The sequence below is a fragment of the Balaenoptera borealis genome (assembly GCF_965194805.1).
Source record: "Balaenoptera borealis genome assembly, chromosome: 10".
NCBI lineage: Eukaryota > Metazoa > Chordata > Mammalia > Artiodactyla > Balaenopteridae > Balaenoptera > Balaenoptera borealis.
Window position 1 is genome coordinate 104,855,079 of NC_138874.1, and position 23,598 is coordinate 104,878,676.

At 48.9% G+C, this 23,598-nt stretch overlaps 2 protein-coding genes across 2 annotated transcripts in view; both read left to right on the forward strand.

Moving 5' to 3' along the window:
* Window positions 1-329: 329 nt before the first annotated feature.
* On the forward strand, window positions 330-14,359 carry LOC309635620 (inactive pancreatic lipase-related protein 1; the record flags this gene model as incomplete). The annotated part of the gene is made up of 11 exons (XM_082407110.1): window positions 330-632; window positions 1,111-1,236; window positions 2,893-3,027; window positions 3,857-3,965; window positions 5,402-5,521; window positions 5,629-5,748; window positions 7,232-7,350; window positions 8,269-8,398; window positions 10,293-10,401; window positions 11,125-11,292; window positions 14,041-14,359. Coding segments are annotated over 11 exons (1,503 nt in total), but the record flags the coding sequence as incomplete, so codon positions are not given.
* The window catches only part of LOC309635621 (pancreatic lipase-related protein 2-like), a gene marked incomplete at its 5' end in the record, with an annotated part of 34,734 nt that continues 25,252 nt past the window's right edge, over window positions 14,117-23,598 (forward strand). Inside the window, 2 exons of the mRNA XM_082407111.1 lie at window positions 14,117-14,129; window positions 14,302-14,490. Of these exons, the coding sequence (XP_082263237.1) occupies window positions 14,117-14,129; window positions 14,302-14,490 (202 nt within the window). The remainder of the gene's footprint in view (window positions 14,130-14,301; window positions 14,491-23,598) is intronic.

Genomic DNA, 23,598 nt, shown 5'->3' on the forward strand with positions numbered 1-23,598 from the left:
GAGAAAGCTTCAGCCATGGCAGGGTTTCCAGCGGCTGCAGACAGCTCCACGTTTCCACAGAGACGCGGGTGGGGCTGCAGTTTGTGCGGGCCCATCTCAGAGCATCTCCCTGCCAGCCTGCCTTCATGTCCCAGAGGCCCGAGGCCAGACTCTTCCAGATAAAGCATTAGACACCTGCCTGGGTTAACATATTGACTTACCAGTGCCCATTATCACATTAGTCAAATAAACCTATCGGAAGATCTAGGCAGGGAACACAGGACTTTTAAGTTTTGATGGTGGTTTGAAGCAGAGAGGTCTCTGTGGGATTCAATGAGACTGTTCCCTGATCAGAAGGTGGGCACAGGGGGAGAGGGGGCAAGGAGAGAGTTGATGGGGCGGAGGCAAGTGTCTGCCTGGTCTTCAGCCTGTCCCCAAGCAGGGGAGCAACCAGGCCAGCCTTAGGACCCCTGAGCAGGGTCAGCTTTTCTCTTACAGGAAAGGAAGTTTGCTATGATTCCATTGGGTGCTTCTCTGACTCTGAGCCCTGGGCTGGGACCGCCATCAGGCCCCTGAAAGTTCTCCCCTGGAGCCCTGAGGACATCGGGACTCGCTTCCTGCTCTACACCAACGAGAACCCAAACAACTTTCAAGTGAGACCTCTGCCATTTTAACATTGTTGTAACTGGTGAGGGGCTGTGCCCACCGGGGGACCAGGAGTTCTTACCTCTGTACCCTCTGCTTCTACCCGATCCCGCCAGCTGCCCCCAGGCCTAGCCAGACCTGGACAGAGTAGGTCTCCGGTAAAAAAGCTGGCTTGAATGAATGAATGGTTCACATTTGTCAGAACCTCTAGCTAGTTATGTGATTCTGGTGTTGGGCAAAGAGCTTATGGAAGAACCTATGGAAGGTGTAAGACCATGAGCCACAATCCAGACCCAGTGGAGGTAGTGATTCCTGACTTGGGAAGGTAAGACAGGGAAAGAGAGGTCAGGGTGGGCTTCCTGAAAGAGGTGGCTTTTTGCTAAACTTTGAAAGGTTGTGCATTGGAACAGGCAGAGATGGGGAAGAAAGAGACAGGCTAAAGTGTCTGGGCTGCAAAAACATGGAACCCTTCTGCGTTTGTCACAGATTCTCCTTCCCTCTGATCCATCAACGGTTGAGGCATCCAATTTCCAAACAAACAGGAAGACCCGGTTCATCATCCACGGCTTCATAGACAAGGGAGATGAGAGCTGGCTCGTGGATATGTGCAAGGTAGGGCCTGGTTCTAACCCCTGTGGCCTGCGCTGCAGGCAGCTGCCACTGCTTTCCACTAATGTCTCCACCTCCCTTTATGCAATCGCAATTAGTGAGCTCAAAACAGGAAATCCTGACATATTGACGTACCTTTATGCAATTAAAATGCCTCTTCACCAAAATAAAAATCCCCTTCCAAGTTTCTAGACTACATCTGTAGCCTGAAGCAATGGCATCTGCTGCGTGAACAAACACTTCTGTCCTCTCATTTCTGGTTAAATCAAGCCTAAATATTGTCTGCTTCCATTTCAGTGAGGCTACTTTGTATTCCTATAAACGCAAGATTATGTTCTTTTGTTCAAGTCTTTTCCACTTCCCTGAGAGTCAGAGACGTGTGCTATGACCATTTATTTGAGATACGGAGAGCTTCGACTGACTGGGTGCCCAAAATGACAGAATAGAAAGTGCCAAACCCACTGTAATAGAGCATCTTTTGCTCAGAACGATAGACAACAGAATAATATACACATGTTCACATACACATACACACAAAAACACATGTGCAGAGGCACGCACACACAAATACACATGATACACCATCATCCCTTCTTTTCTTGTGTTCACTGATTCAATACATTTTTCTGACACCTAAGAATTTACCCTAGCAGCCTGTCTACCACCCTCCGACCTAAAATGTCAACAGGAAAAGTTACAAACTCTGAAAATTAAAATCATTCTGCATTTGACCTTGGTTGTACCAGCCATTTAACTCTTGGTATTGCTTCTGTCCCATCATTAATAAGTATCTTAATGTATAAACTTTAAGATATAGTTTATATCCCAAATTCTCCAGGTTTGTAAGAGATTCCTCAGGGCTGCTTTAAAAATAAAAGTCCTGAGAAAACGGCTGTTGGTATCTGTGTGTGTGTGATCACACATATTAGTATCATATATGTGAAAAGATTCTAGGTGGATTTTAAATTTATAGTACCACTTTAGACTCAAGCTGGTCATATGTCCTGCCCGGCAGAACTTCCAAGGATATATCAGTTCCTTTGACATCCAGGAAGAAGTTTCCCTTTCAGAATTCTTCAATATCTTTTAAATCAGTGCAGTTCTATTTTTTAAATATCTTTAGTGTGTTTCCTCCATGAAATATTGCGCTATCCTGACTGTAAAAATAGTGACACTTCCCTCCCACCTTAAAGCTTCGTAAATACCTAGCAGCCTGGGGTGAAGCAAGCCCAGGCTTTGCCACGAGGCTGAAAGGACCCCTAGAAGTCAAATCCACAAGGTCATTTAGACCCTGGCTGCCAGAGAATGCACTTGAGACCTTTTCTTTTTGAAACAGGACTCTTTGAATGATGCCCTGGCTTCAGCCACCTTATTGAATCAACCTGATTGAATCTGGTTGAAGAAAACCAGAGAGTGGTCAGCTTTTAATTAGTCTACGAACTAGCGAGGGAATCTATTTGCCTTTCTTGTAGCTTTTGCCCCGAGGGATAACTCCTATTGGCAACGGGATTCCTAACAAAATCGAGTTCATCCCAGTGCCCCAGCTAGGAAGGGACAGAAGGACAGCCAGTGGTAACTCTCGGCGACCATTTCTGAGCTCTGGTTGGAAGTGGTTTCACGAGCCCTCATGATAACCCCCTGGTGTCTCTCCAACACCAGAACATGTTCAAGGTGGAGAAGGTGAACTGCATCTGCGTGGACTGGAAAAGAGGCTCCCAGACCACCTACACGCAGGCTGCCAACAACGTACGTGTGGTGGGCGCCCAGGTGGCCCAGATGCTGGCCATGCTCAAGGTGAGTGGTGGCCGGGCTGAGGAGGGGACACACAGCACCCACTGGTCTCTGTTGGGTAAAGACACAGCTGAGGGTTATATGTTTAAAGAGGAAATGGAAAGAATTGATATTTCTCTCGGAGTCTTACTTCTAAAACTCACCTCAAATCAAAACCTATGGTGTCTGTGCTCAAGGCACTGTATGTAGACCTATAATAAACATGTACTTCTGGGTGAACATCTCTGAGACCAACAGGTGTGAATACTTTGAGCTTGTGTCGTTTGTTTGTTCATCCGATATGTGGGGGCACATTGTCAGGAGCTCTGCTAGGGAATAAAGAGAATAGTTGAGGTCCCAGGCCCTGGGGGAGCTTACAGCGACAACTGAGTGTGATCAGGGTTCTGATGTGGGGATGGGGAGGGGTGGCTACAGGCTTTATAGGAGCACATGTGGGGGGGCCAGGGGGGCAGCTAATCCAGTCTGGGGAGCGGGGGGCAGTGATTAAGGATGTCTCCCAGGAAGAGACATCTAAGTTGAGAGCTAATGGCTGAGCTGTGTCGATGTGAACTGGGGTCATGGTTGGGGAGACATGACAACAGGAAGAGGAGGCTAAACCAGACCCAGAGGTGAGAGACTACGACATATTTGAGGGCCTGAAAGTTCCACTAAGGGTCTAGCTAGAAAAGAGTCTAGAAAAACAGGTGTTGAGTCAGAAGAGTTCTGAGGCTTTCATAAAGGGCTGGGCTTGATCCTACGGGCTGTGGCAGGTTTTCAGCAGAGGAGTACCAGCATTAGGGTTGCGAAAACCACAGCACAGATATGTCCTGAAAATACAATCTTCCCTCTCCAGTCGAACTACAGTTACTCACCTTCCCAAGTCCACCTCATCGGCCACAGCCTGGGGGCCCATGTGGCGGGAGAGGCTGGGAGCAAGACTCCAGGCCTGGGCAGGATTTCAGGTAAGACTTGAGGGCTGGGGCCCAAGGTTTTGTCCCCAGTAGCCCCAGAACGTGGTGCAAGACTGCAGCCTAGCTTGGAGCTGGCCCCAAAGAGTCCATCCCCTTGGCTGCGGCAGAGCCGGTTAGAGTCTGCACAGAGCATTTTAGGAAGCCCCCCAGAAGCCTATCTTTGTGGCAGGGGAAGTGGTGTCTTTGCTCTCTTTAATTCCTCTGCCTCTGTCCCCATCCATTTTCTGGTGATGTGGGTCTCTCAGCAGGACTGAACAGCCAGGAAAATGCAGAGTAAGGCTAATATGAACGTGAGCAAACATAATTAAGACAAGTCCATGTTGTCATTCCTTTGCCCCTTCTCTGAAATCAAGGGCAGAATAGAACACAAAAATTTTGCTTCCACTGCCTTCGTTGGTAGAAGAAACCCAGACACCACCACACCAAAAGCATCCTTTTAACCCAAGCAAAGCCTTTAAATTATAACCACAAAATATATCAATATAATATAATCATTATAATGCTAATATAATAATTATAGTAAGCATAGATTAAGTGCCTGCTTATCCCAAATACTGTACAAAGTGCTTTACGTTTTCTCATTTGATCCTCAGAACTAAAGAAGAAGGCTGAGGGAAGCAAATGACTTGCCCATGGTCACACAACTAATCAGTGGTAGAACTGACATCCAATCCCGGTTCTGCTGTCTTTTGGTTCAAGTCTCTACCTTTATAAGAACATTCCCTTTTATTTTCAACAGACAATTATGTTCGTGCCTTTTCAGCTACTCTGATCAAACCTTCAAAAACAATTGTTAAATCTAGGAGTCCTGTCAAGAAGGAAATATAGTCAGGGAGATATAATTCTAAATATTTACTTATACACCCATAATGATGTGCCAGGCACTATGCTAAATGCTACATATGTTATCTCATTTAATCTTACAGCTGTATTATTACCCCCTTTTATGAATGGGGAAACTGAGGCGTAGAAAAAGTCAAGTGATTCACCCAAGGTCATGCAACTTGCTCAAAAAATAGCCAAGTACGGATTTGGAGCAAGGCACCCAAGTCCCAGAATTTGTGTTTTGAATTGTGATACCGTACTACTTCTCTCCTTTTTCCTTCAAACTTGGGAAGAGAAAGAGAATGTTGAAGGAGAAAGATATACAAGTAAGTGGGAGAATCTGATGTGGAAAAAAACCCTTGCCTAAACAAAATCTAAATTTCTTTGCTCACCTGCCCTTCTCTATCCATGCCACTGGAATGTAATGAGCATCATTGAAACTCAATGTCTCCATATTCAATACCCCGGCCATGGCACTGCACAACTCCAGGGTATGGCATCCCTTGAGTTAGGTAGTGCACAGCCTGGGCAACCGTACAAGCTCAATCCTGCTGGCACCTATAGCCAGGCCTATTGTGTGCAGCACTGGCCATCTCTTTTAGGGTTGGATCCTGTAGAAGCAAGTTTCGAGGGTACTCCTGAAGAGGTCCGACTTGATCCCTCCGACGCTGGCTTTGTTGATGTGATCCACACGGATGCAGCTCCCCTGATCCCATTCATGGGTGAGCCCCTCCACGTTCCAGCTGCAAGCACGTGCAATTGTGAGAGCACGTCCTTTTAATGAGAGCCCTGCATTATGAAAAGCTCGTTGCTGTTCTAAACATTTCAGGCTTTGGAACGAAACAACAGGTGGGTCACCTTGATTTCTTCCCAAACGGAGGAGAGGAAATGCCCGGATGCAAGAAGAATGCCCTGTCGCAGATCGTGGACCTAGATGGCATCTGGGCAGGTAAAGCCAGAGCAGAGTGGGGACATCACTTCCCTGGGGGAGCAACGCCACTCCCACAGCAAATCTTAGCAACGAAAACACACTGCTCTTTGAAAATATACAATCCCCCCTTCTAGACCTTATTTCTTAAAAATATAGCCACGTATCATTTGTTACATCTCAGCTCTGCTGATTTATTTCCTTACACATTGTGTGGGTGTCCTGGAGTGAACAAGCAACAAAGAATTTCAAAACCATTGCTTAAAGCTGTAACTCCAACAATCAATTGATAGCTACCTAATAAGGGAGGGAAATACCATAAAAGTAAATATCCTGAATCTAAGAGAATTTTTCTGCCAATTGTCCCTTGGGAGTCAGTGATATGGTTCAAGCTTATGTAACTGGCTTCAACTCCATAGACAAAATGGGAATATTCCCAATCATGTCCATGGCAAATCCATTCACATGAGAGTCACCACTCCTCTATGTTGGGGAAAGAATAAGAAGCAATCACAGGTAAGGAAGGTTAGAGCAGAGACTGTGCTACTCAAGGTGGCTATTCTTTATCATTAATCAGCACACCTGGGATAAAGGGCATCTTTCAGATACAGCTCTGACTCTGTATCTAATAAGGTCAAAATGGCAATGAACAGGTGAGATTTTCAGCCAGACTCATCATTTGTCACCACACAGGTTAAAATCAAATGAGTAAAGACTTTTATTGAATGTGAGCATAATGGCTTGGCAAGTATGGACACCACCAGAGCAACTATTAAGGATGAGGACCTATGTGTTTGTCTTTTACAGCTTTATGAGGTTTTGCATGGATAGAGTAGCCTAGACTCTCCATCAGTAACGGCCAAGCAAGTTCAGGCCAGGTCTGGAATGTGTGCTGTGACATCTGCCACTTGGCAGGAATTTATAGGAGCCAAGGAAGGTTCTAAGGAACAAGACATGAGAGTGAAAGGCATGCTCATATAAAGCCACCTAAAGCTACTTGACCTTCCTTTTTATTCACCTAAACATGGCATGACAATGTCCTTGCCCAGGTTTGGTCATGCCTAGGAGGTCAAGTCACATCCGGTTGTGTCTTTGAGGACCTCCAGCCTGGTGCCTGGGACACAGATTGGAACAGAGGTTAGAGGCCTGGGCTCAAGCACCAGACGGGCTTGGATTTAAATCCCAGCTCCACCACTTCCTAGCTGAAATCTGAAATCTGAGGCTGTAGCCTGTATGTCTTTCTGTAATTAGGGATGGTATGTTACCCACCTCTGAGGAAAGGTGAAGATTACAGGGACAATACATGTAAAGTGCTCAGAACATTGCCCGGCACACAGAAAGCAGCCTTTATATGTTAACTGTCATTTTGTGGCTGGATTTTAGACTAATCTTAAATTTCTGAAAATACGGTCCCACTTTGGAACCATCCCACTTGGAGAGAGAGGCAGAGAAGTTGTGATGGGGCCCTGACCACCTGTGCAGACCTCCCCCTTTGCTTACCCAGGAACCCGGGACTTTGTGGCTTGCAATCACCTGAGAAGCTACAAGTATTACTCGGAGAGCATCCTCAATCCCGATGGGTTCGCTGCATACCCCTGCGCTTCCTACAAGAACTTTGAGTCTGTAAGCTATTATCCCGCTTTGAGTCCCAAGGTGGGGCTGTTGTCCTGCTGTGTTGGGATCTGTAGTACTCTCTCACCAGGGTCTGATCATCCCCTACTTGTTTTGCACTGCATGTCAGAGTTCACGGTCCTGTAGAGTGGAGGGGGAAAAAAGCCTTAGGCAGGAGGTAGCTAAAATTCTAGAAGAGTCATGTGGGAGCAGAAGATTCTGGGAAATCGGAGAGTAGAGCAGTCAATTCAATGATCTAGGAAGGCTTCCTGCAGGGGCAAAGTTTGAATCTGGCTTGGAAAATCATCGAGTTTAGAAGGAGGGGAAAGAGTGCACATTTCTGACAGGGGCAGAGCAAGTATAGAATGTGTGAGAGAAGAATCTACACGCCAGAGAGAAGGAAAGGTGGATGCTGGGGTTCTACATGCTGGGCTGGGGTTTTGTGCCTTGTGCAGCTGGCAACAAGGAGAGAGATGCACGAACGATACACCAGAGCCTGCCTATGCGGGCTCACTAGAGCCAGTGTGAACATCTATTCCCGACTCCACATTCAATGACATCGTGCTGATAGCCTGAAGTTGGCCACAGGCACGGAGTATTTACACCACGGAAATTGGTAAACTCTACCGGACTTTTTGTCCCAGAGTTTCCTGTTAGTCATTCACTAGCATGCCACTCGGTGGAAGGCACATTTGATCTAACCTGGGGCGCAGGCATCAATATTTTCTGAAGCTCCCCAAGTAGTTCCAATGTGATGTACATCAGGCTTGGGTACTACATCCTGGATGAAGTTAGTTTAGAGACCATCTATTCCAATCTCTTTCCAGTTATGAAAGAGGAAACTGAGACTATAGGAAAATTGCTCCCCAGATGTGTGGGTCATAAAAAGACAAATTCATACCTTACAGCCGGATCCATCTTTCTCATTAGAACAAGTGCTTCCCCTGTCCAGATGAAGGGTGCCCGCAGATGGGCCACTATGCTGATAGATTTGCTGGCAAGACACGTGAGGAGCAGCAGAAATTCTTCCTGAACACAGGAGATGCCAGCAAATTTGCTCGTAAGTTGCACTGTGATTTCCCACCCAAGTAAAAGAGGTTTCGTTTGTGTTTTACGTAAAGGGGTGGCCTCTAACCTGAAATATTTGTGGGTATGTTTCATCTTAGTAACAGGACACATCCACCCAAACTACCCCGTTTAAGACTCAGCCGAGGATTTAGAAAGGGTCTGCTTTACTTTCATTTTATTTCTATGGCATGAAATGAGTGGACACAAACAGCATAATTAATGGGATAACAGAAATTTACCTGTCTCTGTGGCCATCTTCTCTGAATTTTCACCACCCCACAGTTCCTTGTCCTATGCATTTTAAAAATCATGTCATCCGCACCTGTTCTATCCATTCAAAATGTATTTGGTACCAACTCTTAGCTTATCTAGCCCACTTAAGAAGCCCAACTCCGATCTCCTCAATTTCCAGCCTTCTGTCCATGTGTCCCTCATGCCCATGGATGGGGGGTGCATCTCTGGTGGAGGGTTGGAGGGGATCAGAAAGGGGTAATTTCTCTCCAAATTCTGCTGAATGGACTAGTATATAGGGTAGAGTCAGGCATGTTTCAGCCGCTTTGTGCCAACCTGCCTTATGACAGTTCCCTAAGATATTGTACTGTAAAAAAGAGACTGTGTTTATATAAATACATAAATATAATACAAGTCTCATATAGTTTTTTAAGTCAGGTTTATTGAGATATAATTTATATACAGCCAAAGTCACCCTTTGTAGTGTATAATTCTGAGTTTTGATAAATAAAAAGTCATGTAACCATCTCCAAAATCAAGATATAGAACATTTCCATCACTGTTTACATATTTTTTAAAAAGGCGTTGGTTAATCAATCCTTCCTCTGATGTAGTGATGCACAAAATACTTGCCAATATTTTAAAACAACAAATTAAACATTCAAAACCAGATATTCGTTCCTCAACTAACATTTATTTATGGGCCACAGGCTATGCTAGATGTGGGGTGGTGCAGGGATGAACAAGACACCCTAGCATGAAATTTATAACCCGGCAGAGAAAACTGAAACTGAGCAAGCAGCTACAAGTGTGTTGGGCTCGACGGCTTGCTGCTGTGACATGGTAGGACAGAGGACCTGGCCCTGATCAGAGGAAAGGGCAGGGAAAACACCTCTGAGGTTGTAAAGGACAAGTAGGAGTTAGGCAAAGGATGTGTCTGTGTGTTTACATACATATGTGTGAATGTGTGTGTGAGTATGTGGTGTGTATGTATGTGTGTGCGCGTGTATATGTGTGTTTATGTGCGCATGAGTGTGTGGTCATGTGTGTATAGGTTCCTGTGTATGTGTGTGTGCTCCTGGGTGCCAAGACAGCCCTTCAGGCATAAATCTGGATGACCCCTGTGTTGGAGACTGCCCAGGGCCCTGGAGAGGCAGAGGGAAGACACAGACCTTGCCCTTGAGGCTCCCAGGACTGCACCCCTGAACTACCTTTCCAAATGTGGGGACCAGCCCTTGTTCCTTCTCTTTCAACCTTAACTCATAGTACTGTCCTTCGAGGACAGAGCTGTCCAACAGAACTTTCTGCCCTGTTGGAAGTGCTCCGTGTTGTCAAATGCAGTAACCAGCAGCCACATGTGGCAATTCAGCACTTAAAGTGTGGCTAGGGAAAGCGAGGAATTGATTTTTGTTTTATTTAATTTGGGTTTAAATTTAAGCAGCCACATGTGGCTAGTGACCCCTTTACTGGGAGGGCAGGTCTACAGGGGTCCACTGCCAGATATGTGTTTCTCCTTAAGACCTAGTTTGAATCGTAGGTTAACATGTAGAACTTCTCCTACTTCGATGCCTCAGTGTAAGGAATGGGACAAGAATCTGAGATTTCTGTCAACTATTTTGTGCATGAATAAAAACTCTTTTCTATGCCCTGTGCAGGCTGGAGATACGGAGTTTCTATAACACTGTCTGGAAGAACAGCCACTGGTCAAATCAAAGTTGCTTTGTTTGGAAATAAGGGAAACACTCACCAATACAATGTCTTCAAGTAAATTTCCTTTTTTTGGTACCACCTCTCACTTGATACACACGGCCTTCACATCCATGCACTGACATACTTGTCGTCTCTTTATCAATGGATTCTAAATTATTTACTTTATGTATTGAAGTTAACTTCAGATTTCTGCTAACACATGTTCTTTTCTCTATTATAAATCCAGGCATTTCATTCTTTCTCTCTCAATAGATCAGATTTTTTAAGATAAATCTAATATTTGCCCAGATATCATATCTTCTGATTAGCCTAGTCACACGTGTTTGTTGTGTTAAACTAGTGGATAACTTGTTATTGTACAAATAATTCTACCAGAAAAAAATAATATGAAGGAATTATATAGTTTTCTATAGGAAAGTTTTGAGGGTAAATTAACTTACGTTTGAAGAAATAATAGTTAAATAGTAGTTTAAGGGACTTCCCTGGTGGTCCAGTGGTTAGGACTCCGCACTTCTACTTCAGGGGGCCACAGGTTTGATCCCTGGTCAGGGAACCAAGTTCCACATGCTGCATGATGTGGCCAAAAATAAAATAAAATAAATAGTAGTTTGAGGCTGCTGCCATATAGCTGACTTTTTCATTTCTCTAACTTTTATTTGAGAATTAATTTGGAAAAAATCATCTTGTTAATCTAGAGTAGAAAAGAATGGCAGGGACTTATATGGTCATTAGAACTTGTTTCAGTGAATGGGAACGTTTCTGTTTCTCTGTTTCAAGGGGGATTATCAGACCAGGCTCCACCCACTCCAATGAGTTTGACGCGGATATTGATGTTGGAACAATTGAGAAAGTCAAGTTTCTTTGGAATAACAATGTGGTAAACCCAACCCTCCCCAAAGTGGGTGCAGCCAAGATCACCGTGCAGAAGGGCGAGGACAAGACGGAGTACGTGTCTTTGCTGGCTTGTGCCTAAGGACGTTTGTAGAGACTTGCATTTGTCATGGAAACTCACCCCAGAAAGTCAGCTGAGGTTCAGCCAGTGTTCTCAGCACTCTCTGTGGCAGGCACAGATGATACAGCCCTGCCTTCAATGAAAACTAAGGGGAAAAATAAGAAAGAGAAATAAGAAATAATTTCTGAAGGGTATAAGGTTATAAGTATCAGTTAGAGAGTGGCTACAAGTTAAAGAGGGGAACATCAGTGAAAGTTCAGGATAATAGAAGGAAAAGGAAATCAGTTTTAGCAAAAGATATAAAATTTGAGATGAGGCGAGAGAGCTAAGGTGGCAGTACTTGCAGAAACTTCATCCTGACCCGTGGCATCCCTGGCTGTGGCATCTGCAGGGGAGGTGGGGGTAATGACCGAAGCTCAGACCCCAAGTCTGGCCAGCAGGACACCCCCATACGGCTTGGTGAGAAGGAGATCCTGGGCTCTTGGTCACTGATTGAGGTTTGGAGGTTAGGTGGGGTCACTAAACTCAGGCCCCAGGGAATGTCACACCCCCGGGCAGGGCACGGGCAGGGGGGTGGGTTGGCAGACCTCACAGCAGTCTCATCAGCTGGATGACCCCTGTGGGGTCCTCCCCGTCCCTGTGAGGGGAGGACCGAGGGGCTGGCCCAGGCAGGGCGTCGGCGGAGCAAGGAGGTCCTCTCACTGAAAACACAGTGTCGAGGAGGCCAGTGGGGAGCCCTGTGCAGGCTGGGGGTGCAGCCGAGGCCTCCTCTCCCCCATTGGAGGACACTGGGACTCTAAGGTCAGTGGCCCAGGTCCCATTAGGAAGTGGACCTGTTGCCTGGATCCTGGGATGTAGTTAAAATCATGTCTGAAGAAGGTGGTCTCATTGGAATCTTTAAAATGAGAGGCATTCCCAAGGAGGTGCCTTGCTCACAGGTGGATTCAAGAAAGGAAAAAAGGTATGAGACCAAATCACACAGGGCGTTGCACCCTCTCGGTGCATCAGCTGCTACCTCAGCCCTCCGATGACCTGAGGGCAGCTTCCCCGCCTGCCGACTCTGGAGGGAATCTATCTAAGAGAAGCTAGATGTTGGACCTCAGAATTTTTAAATATAGGAAGAGAGAGTCTCACAAACTATAATAGTTTGGGGAGTAAAAATACTGAATTCGTCAACTTATTCAAATATTTTGCTGTGAGGAAAACAGCCAATAAGTAACATTAAAAAATAATAATAATAATTGGGAGACTAAAGAAAATTAAGACTTTGGTCCAACCTCCTCTCATAACCCCCTCAAATTTTTTTAGTCACCTCGTTGGGGTTTCAAGTCCTGCTAAGGAACCTGCTGGCAGGAATTCCCTCCAGTGACATGGTACCAAAAGAAAAATGTCATTTCCCCCCTTTGTTTCTCTCTCCCCACACACCATCCTCCTTCCTTCCTCTCTGACTTTACTAAGTACCAGGTATGCCTGGCGTATAGGAGGGAATGCAAAGACAGAGGCTGCTCTTGAGAGGTTTACAGTATAGCTGTTGAGGACAATGGACTCATGGTTCATTGGAAAGGTCAAAGGACAGACTGAGAACTCCCCGTGAGGGGCCCAAAGAGGGTGCTGGGGAGACGGGCGGAGGGACAGGAGAGGTATGTGAGGGGCACGGGGAGGCCAGGCTGCTGAGGGCGGGGCTCTGGTGCAGAGGACAGGAATTCGATTGGAGGTTAGGGTTAGGGCTTCCAGGAAGGACAAATGAGATACAAAGAGAAAGTGGGGAGGGGCCAGTGAAGGTGAGGAGAGAGGACAAAGCTTCAGAGCTCACAGGTGGTGAGAGAATCCCATGTTTCCTGGAAGAGCTGTAACCATACCACTTACATCTGCATTGTTTTTAAATTAATTATAAAGCTTTTTTATATTTATTGTCATGAGATGCTACATTGTTGACATGGGATTCTCACCAATCATGGGAGGGAGCTAAGCCCTCTTCTACAAATAAAGACTCCATCGCTGAGACTCGAGTAACCAGCCCCGTATCATGGCTGGAAGGCAGGAGGGGGCAGGCAGCCCAAGGGGAGAGCCAGGCCCCTGACTCCAGCTTTGGAAGGCAAGGTCAAGAGGGGTTTGAAGTTGACCACCACAGAAAGTGTAGGCCACGACATCAGCTTGACCTGTGTTTGCATCTTGGTTCTTCTACGTATTAACTGAGAGCCCTCTGTGCCTCAGTTTCCTCTCCTGTGATGTAGGACTCGTAACAATACCTCCTCACACTTGTGTGGTGAGGATGAAGTGCGCACTGCGTGAGTGGATCAGTGAGTGTGGGTGCCGACGGCCAGCGAGAGCTCAATCTACTGTAGCTGCTGTGTTTTCTTGAGCTGCTGTAGGTGGAATCGGGTCCCCAGAACGGCTGAGGCAAGAGTGAGCCCATCTGTAAACCCCTCTGCTGGGTTTATGGGGGGCCCACATGTACTGTGGAGAAGCAGAGCCGTGAGAGGTCCAGTCGCTGCCCCAAGGTGCCCACAGTCCTGGCTGCCAGAGGACCTGGAGACCAGGGACCACTTCTGAGCAACCCCTGACCTTGTCCTGGGGTCCAGCCAGCCCCTCCCCCTGGAAGCCCCCAGGCAATCAGCCCTCCAGGAACTTATTGAAGCTACCACCCTAGGGCAGCCCTCATCATTTTGAATTGTAAATCAGCAGTTACCTTTGCCAGGTAAGAACGCCCAGCACTTAAAAAGATTCCTTTCTCTCCACAGATACAGTTTCTGTAGCAAAGACACCGTGAGAGAAGACGTCCTGCTCAGTCTCATGCCCTGTTAAACTCCGGGCGCGATGCAGCCGCCGTGTAACACTAATAAAGTCCGTACATGCATTTATCTGCTCACAGCATCTGTCGCTGGTGTCAGCTGCCCACGGTGGGACATTTGGGAATTGACTATTTTAAAATGCCCTGCCCATTTCCGTATATTTGGGTTTCCTGCCCTTGACCTCCAGTTACCACCCCCCTCTCCCCACAGTTTCCCTGGTCCTCGTGCCCACTGTCTTCTCCTCACCCGAGGGGTGGCGACAGACAGCAGCACTAGAGAGTGGAGTTGGGGCCTCGGCAGAGCCTTTAGTGCTGCCCCTCATCCTGCAGGTGAGGAAACAGAGGCGTGTGGGCTCGCTGTTTCAGCACACAGAGCGGACGTGCCCCATCGGGGCGGAGGGTCAGGCCCCTGACTCTGGTTCCAGGGCCCCTCCCTGACTCTGCCATCCCCTTGAGATCATGGAAGGCCCTGCCAGGACGTGGCCCCTTTGTGATGGTAAATTGTGTGGTGATGGGACCACTTGGGGGCTCTGGCTCTTGGTGAGGTTAAGGGGCTCCAGCACCCAGAGGCTGTGGTGGGCACATTTGCAGAGCACAGACAGACTTCCAGCGCCCCCTGGCCCCGGGCCGGGGCTGCCTCAGAGCCCTCTCTCTGCCTGCCGGGCAAGCACCATCCCAGGCAGGACCGGGCGCTGAGGAGGGGTCCAGGGGGTGCCCAATGCAGGCCCGGCTGAGGGGGGACTTTTCTGTCTTTGCGGGGGCGGGGAGACTCAGCCAAGCAGACCTCACCGTGGCCCCGCCCACACAGGTGTTCCGTACCTGGGGGGAGTCTTCAAGGTGGCCCAGCCTGTCCCGTGATCATCCCCAGGGGGTTGTACGGGACCAGGAAGGGCACTGCCTCCCCTGAGTGTCTCGCCTCTTGGTCACCCACCCACCATGGCAGTTCCTAAGCCCCAGTGGCACGTCAAGCTATTACTGAGCTTCAAACCTGAGTGCGAGTGGGCTCCAGAGTGTTCCTTGAAAGCAGAGGGTGTGGCGAGGATTCCCCAAGCGACTGTAGTAAAGGCTTCACAGTCAAGGGCACGGGGTGGGCGCTCAGCAAACCGTGGTGATGAGGAGGGGGTGGGGCGCACCGAGCAGGAGAGACCCAGCGCTGGCCATGAACCCGCGGCCCGGCCCGGGCAAGGCAGCACATCCAATCAACGGGATGGAGCTCCTGCAGACACTCCCAAACACCACCTCTGCGCCAGGCACTGGAGTGAGAGGGAAGCGGACTTCCATTCGGTGCCCGGGGCGTGCACGGTGGTAGGGGGCCGGCACCTAAATAAACACCGCCATGCTGCCCACTAGGTGCAAAAAGCAAGGTATATGCCAGGACAGGGGGGCCCAGAAGAGGGAGGAGTAAGATGGGGAAGGCTCCAAAGAGCCGTGGGAACTAGGCCCAGGCTTGCAGGAAGGCGACCCATGAGACTGCAGGCTGGGAGGCCAGCAAGGAGGAGGAGGCCCCCACAGACATCTAGGCAAGAAGTGATGAGGTGTATGAGGGTGGCGAGTGGAACCAGGTATAATGGGGGGGGGGGGGCGAGACTGGTCGGCCATGTTGAGAGGGCCCTTCCTGCTCAAGGATGGCCTGTCTCACCTGCTCCCCAGACTAACAGATACGGCCAATAACTTGGAGAAAAGGATTTTAAAACAAGAAGGAAGCTGAAAAAAGACTGCAGGCAGAAGAAGCCAGTTGCTGAGGCTCCCCTAATCTGCTGGGCACATCATAAGCACACAGCGGGGGCTCTGCCCTGAGCCTCGGGTGACCTGGGTGACCTTGGGTTTGCCAGCAGGTGCACCGGTAACCATATGTTCCAGGGACACGGAAGGCAGCTGATGGAGACCCGAGCCAGAGCAGGGCCAGCCTCCTGCTCGCTCCTCCCGAGTCCCTTTCCTAGAATGGGCATAGGTCCTTTTATCAGGTATACATCCTGAGGAAATTCCCAGGAAGGCAGGGAACAGCAGGCTCCACGATCACCACCATTGACCTCGTGTGTGTCGCAGGGCCCAGCGGTAAAGCCAGGTAAGAATCACGGGGCTGGAGATACACGAAATGTAGCCAATATTCAATTCATGAATCACTTGGTTTATTGCACACAAACAGCACACAACACAGCTTAGTCAGAGTAGGGAAAATAGGAAAGGTGGTAAAGGAACCACCCCAAGAAGAAGTGGGGAAGGAGGCACCTCGGCATGAGCGGAGGTCCTGGTCCTGCCACAGGTCTCCAAACAAGCATGAGTGGGAAGTCGCCCCTGCTCTGACAGGGCGTCGCTCAGCGACCACCTGCAAGAGCTCGGCACCTTGGGATGGGGTCCTCCAGCAGAGAGCCTTCTATCGCTGGGCTCAGGGTCTCTTTTCAAGGAGTGGGTCAGTAGGTGTAACAGTTACACCCAGGGTACCTTGTCTCTATCAGTTGCTCCTTCAGTTCCAGTGACATACGTTGCCCATCAAATTTCTTATCTAAGGTACCACTCACTCTAAGACACTCGCAGTCCTACAGCGGACGTTCCAAGACAACTAATATGGAAGTTCACATTGGCCACTGTGACTCTATTTTGAACTATTTAAATAGCTTAAATCCTATATGTTTCACACAAGGTAAGTAGGAATCGTAGCACAGAAGAAATCACATCATAACACCTTGGCTACTTATCAGTGTGGCTATGGAGCGTACACTTCCTGTCTCCACTGGGGAGTCCAAGCTCAGCCCCACACATCCTTGACCTTAACACACCGCCTGGGAGATGGATGGGGAGTTTAGGGCTCTCCGTGGTTACTCTGGGGGACACTTGCAGTGTCTATGTGGCCCTGTCAGATCTGAAATCCAGATTTCAGCAGCTGCATGGGGCCAGCTTGATCAGACTTTGTTCTTTTTTGTTTTTTAAATAACAGAGGTGGTGCATTTTTCAGAATGCATATGAATATGGCCTTTGGAGCGATGAAAATACACCCCATTCATAGTCAGTTTGTTAACATAAAGCTCAGGGGGACATTCAGTCTGGTTGGAAGTAATAGGAAAAGGCACTGAGCCAGCAGTCAGGGCTCTAGTCAAGCCTGGTGACCTTGGGCAAGGACTTTCCACCTCTCTGGGTCTCAGCTTTCTCATCTGTAAAATGGAACGGAAGGCTCCATCCTTAAGTCAGGGAGCTGTAAGATGAGGGAGGCACCTTAGAGAGTATGGCCACAGTCTGACCCCAGACTCAAAGCTACCAGAAGGCAGCAGGCACACAAAGCAGTGCTTGTTAGGATGGGCTTCAGACCCACCCAGCTCAGGCCCTGCATGCTCACCCCAAGGTGCAGGAAGCTGGACATCCAAGGACTCACGGGACTAGCTGAGGCAGCTCCAGGAGTGCCAGGGGTGCACCAACCAGCCTGCAAACCAGAATCACCTGGGAGCTTAAAAAAAAGATGGGGGGGCGGCTTGTCCCAGGCCCCACCCTGACCAATTCAAGAACAATCCCATGTACAGGCCTTTTTTTTTTTTTTTTTTTAGTTTTTACTTATTTATTTATTTTTGGTTGTGTTGGGTCTTCATTTCTGTGCGAGGGCTTTCTCTAGTTGCGGCGAGCGGGGACCACTCTTCATCGCGGTGCGCGGGCCTCTCACTGTCGCGGACTCTCTTGTTGTGGAGCACAGGCTCCAGACGCGCAGGCTCAGTAGTTGTGGCTCACGGGCCTAGTTGCTCCGCAGCATGTGGGATCTTCCCAGACCGGGGCGCGAACCCGTGTCCCCTGCATTGGCAGGCAGATTCTCAACCACTACGCCACCAGGGAAGCCCCCAGGCCTTTTTAAAAAGCCCTCAGGTACTTCTCCCCGTGCAGCTGGGTGAAGCTCCCCCAGGAAACAGTATTTCCTGAATCCTCTAAAGGCGAGTCTTCTCATCCCAGGGCTCCAGGTGAACTTATTCCTTATTCTCCAAGGGAATTTATTAATTTTGTGTTTTCACCTAGATGATAATCTATTTTTTTTTAGTCAGTTACAGAGACAAGGTTTTCTCTTTGCTGTGGTAATTTGCAGTAAGAGTTTTGTTTCCTAAATTGATGTGCAATGAAATGATGTTAATGGGAAAGTCCAGGGGGCGGGAGAAAATTTTTAGTGAGCATGGTGTCCTTCTATTTACTCAGGTCTGAGAAACCTTGGAGAGTACGGTCTGGGACTGAAAATGTGGAAGACATGTCCAGTGTCACAGGCTTTGAGAGCAGAGAGTTGGCTTTGGGACCCGGAACGGAGGAGCAAATGTGGCCAGAGAGGAGCAGGGAGGGGTGGGGGAGGAATGAGCCTCGGGGGTGGGAGCGGGGACCTCAGGGGGTTCCTCAGTGGGGAGATACAGCTGACATCCCTGGCAGCGGGACCCACAGGTGCAAAAGCTCAGGAGAGGAAAAGAACAGGTTTATTCTGTGTGTCCTTCCATCTAAGCAGTTGTAGGGTGGGAAGGCATCAAGGAAGAGCAGAAATGAAGCTGGGAGAGGCCACGTGGTGGCCATGTTAATTTTCTCGGGCTGCCATAACAAAGTACCACGTACGGCGTGGCTTACACAATAGAAACTTACGATCTTACAATTCTGGAGACTGGAAAGTCCAGGACCAAGCTGTCACAGGTTCGGGTCCTTTTGGCGGCTGTGAGGGAGACCCTGTCCATGCCTCTCTCCTTTTGGTGGTTGCTGGTGATCTTTGCCATTTCTTGGCTTGTAGACGTATCACCCAAATCTCTTCGTTCATGTTCACATGGCCTTCTCCCTCTGTGCATGTCTCTGTATCCAAAGTTCCCCTTTTTATCAGGATACCAGTCATACTGGATCAGGACCCACTCTAATGGCCTCATTTTACCTCTGTAAAAACCCTAACTCCAAAAAGGTCATGTTCTGAAGTCCTAGGGTTTAGGACTCCATCATATCTTTTTGCGAAGAACACAACCCAACCTATAACAGTGGCCAACCTTGCATGTCCGGCTTAGGAGCTTGGACTCCACTTAAATTGGATCCCTCGCCACCGGACACCCGCAAACTATTCTCTTTAGTTAAAGCCCAAATTACGTAACCCTGGTACAAGCCCTCATCAGCGTGCTTTTCCTTGTTAGCTTGTTCAATCAGTTGAAATTGTATTTCTTTTAGGCAATCAGTGTCTGTGCCCCAAGGGACCATCAGTTCCATGAGGGCAGGGCAGCAGGATGCTCTGTTCCCTGTTACACCCTCAAGGTTGGAAGAGCATCCAGCACGCTCTGGCCGCATAAAAATGAACACGAAAGAGTGAACAAACATGTGAAACACGCATCTGAGGGTGTCAAGGAGCCACCCACAAGATTAGAGCTGGGGGGAAACTCTGGGGGAGGCTGAGGCGGTGCCCTAGAGAGAGGTGATGCCAGCCCCTCGAGGGCAAGGGCAGGGAGAGGGGAGGGGAGGGAACAGATAAAAGAGGTGATGAAGGCAAGGAATGAACAGGTCTCAATAGGCCTCAGGGTGCAAGAGAAGGAGAACCCAAGCCTCCCCCTCCCCCGGGCAGCGGCTGCGCCAGCTGGCAGGTCTCCCCAGGCTCTGACCCTGCCACTTGCCTCCACGTGACTAGTGAATGACTTTTCCCACAGGTGCTGGACTTCCCTTACCTCCCAGGGCAGACAGCTGGCAGGACCTCAGAACCCCAGGTCCCCAGAGAGGAAGGAGGAGCTAAGCTGGCCCTGCCATGGGCAGCCAACTGGGAGGCGGCCTGGGGCCCTGCCTTGGGTCACCTGTCACAGAGACCAGGCAGGCTCAGGACTGCTTGAGAGCACCCAGTGGGTCTGCCCCCAACCACTGGTGACTGTGGCAGGGGTGCCCAGCCCCGTGGGGGGCAGCTTGGTGCAGGAACAGTGTTCCTAAATCCACCGAGATTCCCCCCATTTACAGGGCGGCAAACTGAGGCCTTCAGAAGGAGAGAGCAGCAGAACAGTAGGAGGTGGTGCCTAAAATCAAGGCCTCCTCCTCCATTCACCCCAACTAAGCCCCTTGCTTTCAGGGCCTCTGTTGTCTTGGCTGTAGAATGGGAATTAAAAAGGCGCTCTAGGGCTTCCCTGGTGGTGCAGTGGTTGAGAATCTGCCTGCCAATGCAGGGGACACGGGTTCGAGCCCTGGTCTGGGAAGATCCCACATGCCGCGGAGCAACTAGGCCCGTGAGCCACAACTACTGAGCCTGCGCATTTGGAGCCTGTGCTCTGCAGCAAGAGAGGCCGCGACAGTGAGAGGCCCGCGCACCGCGATGAAGAGTGGCCCCCACTTGCCGCAACTGGAGAAAGCCCTCGCACAGAAACGAAACGAAGACCCAACACAGCTAAAAATAAATAAATTAATTAAAAAAAAAAAAAAAGGCGCTCTAGGAGCTACGATTTGATCGCTGCCATTTTCTCTCAAGACACCTTTTGAACCAACACCACCTATTTCTCTTCTGATACTCAGCTCTCTCTCATGCCCTCAACACCTCTTCTGGAGATTGTATTCCCGAGATGTGTTTGTTCAGCTTATTTCTCATTATCTTAGGTATTGTCACCTCTTGGATGATTCCTCATCCACTTTGAACAAGGGGTTTGGATGCTGTGCTCCTTCAGGGTGACTCTTGCTTGAATTGAAAGGTGAGTCCTTTCTCTAGGTTGCAGTTTCCAAAATTTCCTGTGGGATCCCAGATTTGAAAACGACCTTAGAAGTACATCACTTAAGTCACCCCTCACCTGATGCTTGGCTTCTGTCCATGTCTACTCAGTCACAATGTCATCCAAGTAAGGCAGGGGTCATGCCCCGCCAGCAAAGGCCTATCCTACTTCCCAGTGACTCTAACCTTTAGAAAGTTTTTCCTCATATTGAGCAAATCTGCCTCAGTGGGTCCCTTGAGGACAGGGGTGACCACCACCTGCCCTTGGCATTTAGAACAGAGCCTGGTGACCTGGAAATAACGAGAATCGCTTCTTGCCTAAATTAACTATAACCCTCCCCTTTCTTTCCAGCTCTGCCCTCCCAGGTGACTGTTGACCAGATGAAACACCACTGGCCACTCAGGTGAGGAGTTTTCCCAGATTCCTTGACCAGTCTGTAGCTGGAACCAGGAGAGCATAGACAATGGGAACCACAGATTATCTGAAAGTGTCTTACTAAATCTTTGTCAAAAATGACAAGTCACAGAAAGACTTGGCTGCTATTAGTATGGGTGGTGAAACCAAACAACTACACAATCCAAACCCTTTCCTAACGAGGATGGAAATGTCCTCATTAGGAATATAGAGTCAGGAAAGGGTGGTGCCCAAGGCCCAGCTAACCCACAAGATGGACCACAGGCCTCTGAACCACTGTGACCAACCTCTCTCAGGGGATGTCCAGTGGCTAGATGCACCTGCTGGGGCCCCAGTGACAAAAGATGGCCCAGTCCGAGGGCTTATCCAAGGGACTGTTTACAGAACTATGGACAGGGTTAAGGGAATCACTAGGGGTACTAAATCACCAGGGATGTAGCAGCAGCTGGGAGCTCTAACTTCCCTGGAATCTGAAGCTTGGAGGGAGGAAGCTGTCATGAGAGTCTGGAAGGAGCTGGGGCCAGGGGAGGCGCTGCAGCTGTCAGGAGAGAAGTGCAGCCATCACCCGACCACAGCACAGAAGGGAGGGAGCCTGGGGAAGAAATACCCCAACCTCTCCCTCCTCCCACCTCCTTCCCATTGACCGAACCCAACCAGAAGGCCAAGGGCAAGTAGTGCAGGGAGGCCGTCCATAGAGACAGCTTCCAGGGCACAGAGCAGGGAGGAGAAGGCAGCAGAGATCTGGACGTTATCCAGCTCACCATTAGCTTCCAATGTCGCATCCTTTCATCCAGCAAATGTTTATTGATCACCTAGTACCTGTCAGGCGCTGTCCTAAGCTCTGGTGACACATAAATGATTCTACAGACCTTGACCCTGCCACCAAAGCGAAGTCTAAACAAATAATCACTGAAATATAATTACCGATCGGGATACATTCCGTGGAAGAAAAAATAAGGAACGTGATAAGAGATGTAAAGGAAGGTCTGGTTTCTCCACGGGCACTGGAGAAGGCTTCTTTGAAGATGTCACATTTAAGCTGAGCCCTGAGCGATAACTTCAATTTAGGCAGGGAAAGACTGAGGGCAGTGTGTTCCAGGAAGAATAAACAGAATAGGCAAAGACTCCAAGATGGGCACTTTCAAGAGACTACACACAGCCCGTGTGCCTGGAGTTCAATGAGCGAGACTCAAGGTGAGGGAGGGGAGAGAGGCATGGTCCAGGTAACACTGCACCCTGGTGAGGAGTTTGTATGTTTTCCCAAGAGTGGAGGGCAGCCACTGGCCCCATGTCATGGGCCCAGGGCTTCCATTCAGCCTAATACTGCCATTCCAGGCTCCTCAGTAGGGTCCTTGATGAGCATGAGTGTCAGGCCTCGGACTAACCTCCTTCCTCCGCTGCAGGACACCTCCAGGAGCTGTGGGATGGCAACATTGGGCTTTGGGGTCACTGAGGCAGAGGTGACCCCACTCAGGTTCATCATCACTTTACCAGTTCCACAAACCTTGACTTTTCTTAAGCCCACTTGAGATAAGGAAGTTCATTCCTGGGCTTCCCTCAGCACCACCCTGCTCACCTCCAGCCTCAGAGTTCTCAGAAGGGAAGTTCACAAAAAAAGAAGCCATTTTCTACACTTGAAACCCTCTGGAAATTGCTGGCAACCTTAGTGCTTCTGGGATTGATTGAAGGGCAGGAGTAGAATATGGAGCAACTGGAACTCTCACCCAGCTGCCGACGGGAGGTCATGCAGGTGCAGTCGCTGTGGGAAAGTGTTTGGCAGCAGCTCCTAGAGCTAAGCACGCACACACCCCAGGACCCGGCAATGCTACCTCTGGGGACAAACCTGAGAGAAATGAGTGCAAGTCTAACAAAAGACACGTACTAGACTAGAAAGTTCCCAGCAGCATCGTCCATAACAGTCCCAAACTAGAAAGAACCCACGTGTCCACCAAGGCAGAATGGATACACCAACTGTGATAGATTCACACAGAAATGTACCATATAACACAGCAATAAAAAGGAACCAACTACTGATACATGGAGCAACATGGATGAATCTCAAAACCGTGTTGTGTGGAAGAAGCAAGACTCTAACCAGCACATACTGTATAATTCCACTTATGTGCAATCCCAGAAGAGACCAAACTAATCTATGGTGATAGAAGTCGGAGCATGGTTATGGGGGTGGTGGTAGAGGGATCATGAGAGACACTTCTGGCTGCTGGAAATGTTTTTCGATCTGGGGCGTATACACAGGAGTATACATTTGTCAAAACTCATTAAACTGTACTCAACTTTTAAACTTAAGATTTACACACTTTGGAGCATCTAAATCATATGTCAATTTTAAAAACAGCTGGGCAGCACCTGGCTTTCACCCCTCAGCCCTGAAGGAAAGCAAACACTTCCATCTTTCTTATCCCTGGGTCATAAAC